This window comes from Salmo salar, chromosome ssa18, assembly GCF_905237065.1.
Source record: "Salmo salar chromosome ssa18, Ssal_v3.1, whole genome shotgun sequence".
Taxonomy (NCBI): Eukaryota; Metazoa; Chordata; class Actinopteri; order Salmoniformes; family Salmonidae; genus Salmo; species Salmo salar.
Genome location: NC_059459.1, coordinates 11,596,696 through 11,606,161, shown reverse-complemented (window position 1 = coordinate 11,606,161; position 9,466 = coordinate 11,596,696). Strand labels below are relative to the sequence as shown.

The 9,466-nt window shown below is 39.9% G+C and overlaps 1 protein-coding gene across 1 annotated transcript in view; it reads right to left on the bottom strand.

Annotated features, from left to right (window-relative positions):
- Positions 1–3,279: 3,279 nt before the first annotated feature.
- Positions 3,280–9,466, bottom strand: part of LOC106576759 (alpha-2,8-sialyltransferase 8E) — a 31,028-nt gene continuing 24,841 nt past the window's right edge. Inside the window, exons 6-7 of the mRNA XM_014154130.2 lie at positions 3,711–3,993; positions 3,280–3,542 (exon numbers count right to left, since the gene is read on the bottom strand). Coding sequence (XP_014009605.1) covers positions 3,366–3,542; positions 3,711–3,993 — 460 coding nt within the window. The 3' untranslated portion in view covers positions 3,280–3,365. The remainder of the gene's footprint in view (positions 3,543–3,710; positions 3,994–9,466) is intronic.

The following is a 9,466-nucleotide window of genomic DNA, read 5'->3' as shown; positions in this document are numbered from 1 at the left end:
GTTGGTGAACCAGGCGAGGCAGTCATTTGAGAAACCAAGGCTGTTGAGTCTGCCGATAAGAATGTGGTGATTGACAGAGTCGAAAGCCGTGGCCAGGTCCATGAATACGGATGCACGGTATTGTCTTTTATCAATGGCGGTTATGATATCATTTAGGACCTTGAGCGTGGCTGAGGTGCACCCATGACCAGCTCTGAAACCAGATTGCATAGCGGAGAAGGTACGGTGGTATTCAAAGTGGTCGGTGATCTGTTTGTTGACTTGGCTTTCGAAGACCTTAGAAAGGCATGGTAGGATAGATATAGGTCTGTAACAGTTTGGCTCTAGAGTGTCTCCCCCTTTGAGGAAGGGGATGACCGCGGCAGCTTTCCAATCTTTGAGAATCTCAGATGATACAAAAGAGAGGTTGAACAGTCTAGATAATTTTAGAAAGAGAGGGTCCAGATTGTCTAGTCCAGCTGATTTGTAGGGGTCCAGATTTTGCAACTCTTTCAGAACATCAGCTATCTGGACTTGGGTGAAGGAGAAATGGGGAAGGCTTGGGCAAGTTGCTGTGGGGGTGCAGGGCTGTTGCCCGGGGTAGAAGTAGCCAGGTGGAAAGCATGGCCAGCCGTAGAAAAAATCTTATTGAAATTCTCAATTATCGTGGATTTATCGGTGGTGACAGTTTCCTAGCCTAAGTGCGGTGGGCAGATGGGACCAACACTTTACACGTTGTGTTTATATTTTTGTTCAGTATATATACATCAATTACACTGGATTGCCCTATAGGCACCAACTCAACCAATTTTAAGAAGTTTTGGAGATCGTTCCACATGAGGCGCAAAAAAACTAAAAGCAACTTAAAACCTAACTCGGTGGAGATTGAAGGAATCTCCAGGGTTAGCCATCCCTGAGTCTCAGTCTGGTAACTTATACGTCTGAAGGTTAACAATGAGGTAAGGTATGGCGGAAGCTTATGCAAGAGGGCTTTATAGACAAAAATTGTGCAATGCGTACATCTACAAGACTTCATAGAGGGCCAGCCTAATTTCTGATACAAAATGCAATAATGTGTACTTAATGTATCGCCCGTAATAAAGCGCAATGCGCTATTATAAACTGCATCCAATGGCTTCAATACAATGGCAGCTGCATTTATATAGACGGTATTGCCATAGTCAATAACAAGAATGAATTTTGACTGAAGGATTTGTTTTCTGCTATTTAATGAATGACAACAACCTGTTCCTATAGAAGAAGCCTATTGGAATTCTTCATTTCTTAACTAACTCGTCAACATGCTTTTTGAAAGATAGCTTCCCGTCATTCCAGATGCCCAGATATTTATACGTGGGGACACGATCAATGAGGGCACTATCCAAGCACGTATGCATAAAATCGTCACATACATTTTCACATGATTTGGAAAATAACAAATACTTGGTTTTATCTGCATTAAGTAGCCATTTTAGTTCAACAAAAGGCGTTCTGCAGGACAGTATAGACAGATTGAAGCTCCGGCAGAGCCTGGTCAGCTGTTGGGGCAATAGCATACACCACAGTGTTATCTGCATACAGGTAAAAGTTTAAAAAAAATAATAATAATTCACAGCTTAACCAATATTGTTAAAAGACCCGGACCAAGAATAGATCCCTGTAGGACACCCTTTGCTATGTCTAGAAAACCATCAGTAAATACACTCTGCCGTCTGTCCTTTAAATAATTTTCATACCAGCTACACTCAGCCTGGTCCAGGACAATTGATGAAAGCATCTGAATAAGTAATGACTGATCCACAGTGTCAAAGGCTTTAGAATCTCAATAAAAAGGGCCACACTGTTTCTTCTTATCCAAACAATCCAAACATAATTTAAAACCAAAGAAGTAGCAGAGATTGTGCTATGACCTGGTCTGAAACCTGACTGGTGTACATTTATAATAAATGTTGTAATTACAAAGGATCTAAGTTGAGAATTTACCAAGGATTCCAATTTTTTAGGTCACACCTTTGTGAAGTGGGACTATATGGGCCACCTTCCAGACCCTGGGGATGGGACCAGAAATGATTGTAAGGTAAAAAAAATATATGTGTTAAAGATTCTACAATCAGATGAACATAAAGCTGCAGCAAGAAAGGATCAAGCAAATCAGCCATAGTAGATTTTCTTTACATCAATTTTGCACAAGGCATCTAGCACATCACAAGTAGAAAGTTGTTGAAATGAAAACAAAGACTCACTAGAATTTGACAAAACTTCCATCGAGCCCAAATAGTGACTGGGATAGGGAAGAGCAGTCGATTGAATGACCAGGGTCAGCTAAACCACAGTTTCTTTAAAATAAAAAGCCTGCCAAGATAAAATGCTGATTAAAAGCATCACTTATTTATTTTTCGCAGTAATGATGCCCGTCTGACACAATGTGCTTAGGTAGGGAAGGATAGGAATTTCCACACTTCAGTGCATGAAATGTTTTCCAAAATTTAGACGGATCACCAGCAGTCTGAGATAGAACTTAAAATGTAGCTTGATTTAGCTTTCTTGATTGAGGAAGTACATCAATTTCCATATGACCTGAAAAGCTGCCAATCAGCTAGAGAGTCATTTTTTCTAGCCTTGGCTAAGGCCTGATTTCTCATCATAACAAGATCTGAAAGTTCTATAGAGAACCAAGGATTTGTTCTTATTTTTACTCTAAGGCATTTAAAAAGAGCATATTTGTCTGCCAGAGAGATAAAAATAGATGACGCATTCAGCTGATAAAGGATAAGTCATATGAATACATATCATAAAGAAAAGCTTGTGAAAAAAGATTAAAAAGTATCTTCGTAATTATACAAGGATCAGTGTTAATCTGTTTGGTATCTCTAATACATACAATAGGACAGTGATCACTAAGATCATTAGCAAAGACACCACTGGACCTTGTGGGGGCTATTTGTCAAAATTAGGTCATTCAAGTGAGACATTTGCTGGATTTTTTAAAATTAATCTGTGTGGGTTTTACACTCAGTTGAGTCAGGTTAAAGTCAAAACAAATTTTCTTAAAATGTTCTGAGGCCGGGGTAAGCCAAATTAAGTTAAAATCCCCTAAAACTACTAATTCAGATGACAGAAAAGGTTTTAAAAACGTTTCAATAGTACCAAAAGCATCCGCCTGTGCAGTGGGTGGGTGGTGAATCCCTGCAACACATAAATGTGTGTTTTGTCATATGGCCGAAACAATATATACACGCCATTTACCATCAGTAGACTGACAAAGCCAGCCAGGAAACAAGAGAGAGGGAGAGACATTCTGATATTAAGAAAATGTTTATTTTTTAAAACAACATAAAGATGGAGTATGTGTGTGTATTTGTACATGAGTGTTTACGTGTGTGTGTTCAGCAACGTCCCAGGTGTAGTTGCAGCGCTCCCTGTGTGTGTAGCTTCAGTAGCAGCTGGAACTCTTCAGGCATGGAGTGGAAGCCTATTTTAGGGCCCACATTGTCATAGTAATGATGGGGCAAAGGATTGTGGTTTAGATCCAGAGAGAAGGGCCAGAAACCGTAAATATGAACCTGACAGAGATAGAGGTAGAACCTTAGAGACACACACAACACAAATATGCACAAATACACACACACACACACACACACACACACACACACACACACACACACACACACACACACACACACACACACACACACACACACACACACACACACACACACATACACACTTACCTCTTCGCAGAGTTCCATGGCCACACTAGCCAGCATCAGCCCGGTGCTGAGGCGTGGCTCTTTTAAGCCCTGCCCTTTCCACTTCCTGCCCAGATTAAGCATGAAATTGGGGTTGAAGAATACCACCTTCTGATAGGGCCTCAGCGGTTGAAGGGCATGGTAAACATCCAATGACAGTCCAGTAGAGAATTGGTAGCTGAATGCCGGCAGGAGCAGAGAGGCGTTCCCATAAACTGCGACACGATTGGCCAACGGTTGAGGGGCCTTCGTCAGATTGCGGTAACTATGGAAACACGCAATGGTTAGCTAGCTAACTTTACTTCTACTGATGAACAGAAGCTTTGTCTTTTATTAGTTTAAATCTATATTCAACCACGACAGCAGCCACACTTGATATTGTACAAATTATTTCTTACTTTTAGTTAGGCGGGACTTGTGAAGCAAAAGTCACAACTTTAAATCTGTGTAACAGTATGAAAATGAAGGTCTTAAGTTAAACCATTCGACTGCAATAGTTTTACAAGTGTAAGGGCTGTGGAATAAGGATCAGTTGCTCATTGGATTGATTTCAGTTGCTGATTTCAGTTGTTGGATTGATCAGTTGCTCGTATGCATTGATTTCACTTGCAAAACTAAATGTTTTGATAGTTTAAGCAATAATCTAATGCTAACCTTAAAATGTAATTATAGTTATCACATATGGTGATAAAAGGAGGGAGTGTAGTAGAACTTTTTTGTCTCCTCTGTGTCTCACAAATGCGTGACTTCATGTAGCGTATTGTTTCTTGTTATTGTGTTAGGACGTTCTGTGACTTTGCTCTCAGGGAAAGGACTGATCGAAGAACAGAAAGAAGAAAGAACACATTCTTACTTTGGCCCAACGCCTAGAAACGTTGTGTGCAAGGTCATGAGCAGTCTATTGTACCCTGAGAGCAGAGACATCTAGTTTGTGCATGAGTATAAAGAGTGCTGAAGGGAGAATTTACTGAGTCAGAAATCAGAATATAAATACAGTTCCAGTCAAAAGTTTTGAAATACTTGATGACAGCTTTGCACACTCTTGGCATTCTCTCAACCAGCTTCATGATGTAGTCACGTGGAATGCATTTCAAATAACAGGTGTGCCTTGTTGGAAATTCAAATCAAATCAAATTGTATTTGTCACATGCGCCGAATGCAACAGGTGTACACCTTACAGGGGAATGCTTACTTACAAGCCCTTAACCTCTCTTGGGTAGGGGGCAGTATTTTCACGTCCGGATGAAAAGCGTGCCCAAAGTAAACTGCCTGTTACTCAGGCCAGAATTCTGGTATTTTTATCCTCATTTTGTTTGTTTCCTTTTAACCTGTCAGGGCTAGGGGGCAGTATTGACACGGCCGGATAAAAAACGTACCCGATTTAATCTGGTTACTACTCCTGCCCAGTAACTAGAATATGCATATAATTATTGGCTTTGGATAGAAAACACCCTAAAGTTTCTAAAACTGTTTGAATGGTGTCTGTGAGTATAACAGAACTCAAATGGCAGGCCAAAACCTGAGAAGATTCCATGCAGGAAGTGGCCTGTCTGAGAAGTTGTGTTTCATATTGGCTCTTTTTATTGAAGACTGAGGATCTTTGCTCTAACGTGACACTTCCTACGGCTCCCATAGGCTCTCAGAGCCCGGGAAAAAGCTGAACGATATCGAGGCAGCCTCTGGCTGAAACACATTATCGCTTTTGGCAAGTGGCCGATCAGAGTACTATGGGCTTAGGCGCAAGCCCGAGTCGACAGAATGCTTTATTTTCTTTCGTCTGTTTACCTAAACGCAGATTCCCGGTCTGAATATTATCGCTTTTTTATGAGAAAAATTGCATAAAAATTGATTTTAAACAGCGGTTGACATGCTTCAAAGTACGGTAATTGAATATTTAGAATTTTTTTGTCACGAATTGCGCCACGCTCGTCACCCTTATTTACCCTTTCGGATAGTGTCTTGAACGCACGAACAAAACGCCGCTGTTTGGATATAACTATGGATTATTTTGAACCAAACCAACATTTGTTATTGAAGTAGAAGTCCTGGGAGTGCATTCTGACGAAGACAGCAAAGGTAATAACATTTTTCTTATAGTAAATCTGACTTTGGTGAGTGCTACATTTGCTGGGTGTCTAAATAGCTAGCCCTGTGATGCCGGGCTATCTACTGAGAATATTGCAAAATGTGCTTTCACCGAAAAGCTATTTTAAAATCGGACATATCGAGTGCATAGAGGAGTTCTGTATCTATAATTCTTAAAATAATTGTTATGCTTTTTGTGAACGTTTATCGTGAGTAATTTAGTAAATTCACCGGCAGTGTTCTGTGGGAATGCTAGTCACATGCTAGTCACATGCTAATGTAAAAAGCTGGTTTTTGATATAAATATGAACTTGATTGAACAAAACATGCATGTATTGTATAACATAATGTCCTAGGGTTGTCATCTGATGAAGATCATCAAAGGTTAGTGCTGCATTTAGCTGTGGTTTGGGTTTATGTGACATTATATGCTAGCTTGAAAAATGGGTGTCTGATTATTTCTGGCTGGGTACTCTGCTGACATAATCTAATGTTTTGCTTTCGTTGTAAAGCCTTTTTGAAATCAGACAGTGTGGTTAGATTAACGAGAGTCTTGTCTTTAAAATGGTGTAAAATAGTCATATGTTTGAAAAATTTAAGTTTTTGCATTTTTGAGGTTTTTGAATAACGCTCCACGGGCTGTTACGTAGGTGGGACGATTTGGTGCCACCTACCCTAGAGAGGTTAAGAAACGTTTTCAATAGAATCGGTGGAATGAATACACCCCTGGTCACACGTAAACACAACGTTGAATTCCTTCTCGCCTCTATGCTCTCCACTCCTCTCACCTTTTCCCTTCCTTTGTGGACTTCAATACACAACACGTCAGCAGTATGTGACCAGATGAAAAAACTTTCCAAGCCAAACCATGTCATAACCGCTACACACAGCCCACATTGTTGTCACCATATTAGCTAAAGTAACATCATAGTCAACATAGCTAATAGAACTAATGCTTTAGTAAACCTGCTACAATCATGCAGTAACGTTACTGTCACGTCCTGACCAGCAGAGGGCGTAATTGTATTCGTTTTGGTCAGGACGTGGCAGAAGTTTTGTGTTATGTGTTAGTTAATAACCTCTTACATCTAGGCGTTCCGCTAGCGGAACACCTGTTCCAATATCCAATGATAGGCGTGGCGCGAATTACAAATTCCTCAAAAATACAAAAACTTCAATTTTTCAAACATATGACTATTTCACAGCATTTTAAAGACAAGACTCTCCTTTATCTAACCACACTGTCCGATTTCAAAAAGGCTTTACAGCGAAAGCAAAACATTAGATTATGTCAGCAGAGTACCAAGCCAGAAATAATCAGACACCCATTTTTCAAGCTAGCATATAATGTCACAAAAACCCAGAAGACAGCTAAATGCAGCACTAACCTTTGATGATCTTCATCAGATGACACACCTAGGACATTATGTTATACAATACATGCATGTTTTGTTCAATCAAGTTCATATTTATATCAAAAAACTGCTTTTTACATTAGCATGTGACGTTCAGAACTAGCATACCCCCCGCAAACTTCCGGGGAATTTGCTAACAATTTACTAAATTACTCACGATAAACGTTCACAAAAAGCATAACAATTATTTTAAGAATTATAGATACAGAACTCCACTATGCACTCGATATGTCCGATTTTAAAAAAGCTTTTTGGTGAAAGCACATTTTGCAATATTGTAAGTACATAGCCCAGGCATCACGGGCTAGCTATTTAGACACCCGGCAAGTTTAGCACTCACCAATATCAGATTTACTATTATAAAAGTTTTATTACCTTTTGTTGTCTTCGTCAGAATGCACTCCCAGGACTGCTACTTCAATAACAAATGTTGGTTTGGTCCAAAATAATCCATCGTTATATCCGAATAGCGGCGTTTTGTTCGTGCGTCCCAGACACTATCTGAATGGTAAAGAAGGGTCCCGCGCATGGCGCAATTCGTGACAAAAAAAATCTAAATATTCCATTACCGTACTTCGAAGCATGTCAACCGCTGTTTAAAATCAATTTTTATGCCATTTTTCTCGTAAAAAAGCGATAATATTCCGACCGGGAATGTCCATTTAGCTAAACAGAGGAAAGAAAACAAAGCTTTCGGTCGACGCGGGCACGAGCCTGAGTCTCACAGTACTGTAACCAGCCACTACCCAAACGCGCTACTTTGTTTCAGCCAGAGCCTGCAAAGCCACGATTCAGCGTTTTGTCGCCTTCTGAGAGCCTATGGCAGCCGTATGAAGTGTCACGGGACAGCTAAGATCCTCACTCTTCAATAAACAGAGACAAGAAGAACGACACTTTGTCAGACAGGCCACTTCCTGCATGAAATCTTCTCAGGTTTTTGCCTGCCATATGAGTTCTGTTATACTCACAGACACCATTCAAACAGTTTTAGAAACTTTAGGGTGTTTTCTATCCAAAGCCAATAATTATATGCATATTCTAGTTACTGGGCAGGAGTAGTAACCTGATTAACCTGTTAGGGCTAGGGGGCAGTATTGACACGGCTGGATAAAAAAACATACCCGATTTAATCTGGTTACCACTCCTACCCAGTAACTAGAATATGGATATACTTATTACATATGGATAGAAAACACCCTACATTTTCTAAAACTGTTTGAATGGTGTCTGTGAGTATAACAGAACTCATTTGGCAGGCAAAACCCTGAGACATTTTCTGACAGGAAGTGGATACCTGATGTGTTGTATTACCTTTAAACCTATCCCATTGAAAAACACAGGGGCTGAGGAATATTTTGGCACTTCCTATTGCTTCCACTAGATGTCACCAGCCTTTACAAAGTGTTTTGAGTCTTCTGGAGGGAGTTCTGACCGAACAAGAGCCATGGAACGATGATGGCCCATTAGACACCTGGCGCGCGAGTTCATGTTGGGTACCCTCGTTCCAATACGTTATAAAGAGTATGCATTCGTCCACCTTGAATATTATTCATGTTCTGGTTAAAAAGGCCCTAATGATTTATGCTATACAACGTTTGACATGTTTGAACGAACGGAAATATATTTTTTCCCCTCGTTCATGACGAGAAGTCCGGCTGGCTTAGATCATGTGCTAACAAGACGGAGATTTTTGGACATAAATGATGAGCTTTTTTGAACAAAACTACATTCGTTATGGACCTGTGATACCTGGAAGTGACATCTGATGAAGAGAATCAAAGGTAATGGATTATTTACATAGTATTTTCGATTTTAGATCTCCCCAACATGACGTCTAGTCTGTATCGCAACGCCGTATTTTTCTGGGCGCAGTGCTCAGATTATTGCAAAGTGTGATTTCCCAGTAAGGTTATTTTTAAATCTGGCAAGTTGATTGCGTTCAAGAGATGTAAATCTATAATTCTTTAAATGACAATATAATATTTTACCAATGTTTTCTAATTTTAATTATTTAATTTGTGACGCTGACTTGACTGCCGGTTATTGGAGGGAAACGATTTCCTCAACATCAATGCCATAGTAAAACGCTGTTTTTGGATATAAATATGAACTTGATAGAACTAAAAATGCATGCATTGTCTAACATAATGTCCTAGGAGTGTCATCTGATGGAGATTGTAAAGGTTAGTGCATCATTTTAGCTGGTTTTATGGTTTTGGTGACCCTGTCTTTGAATTG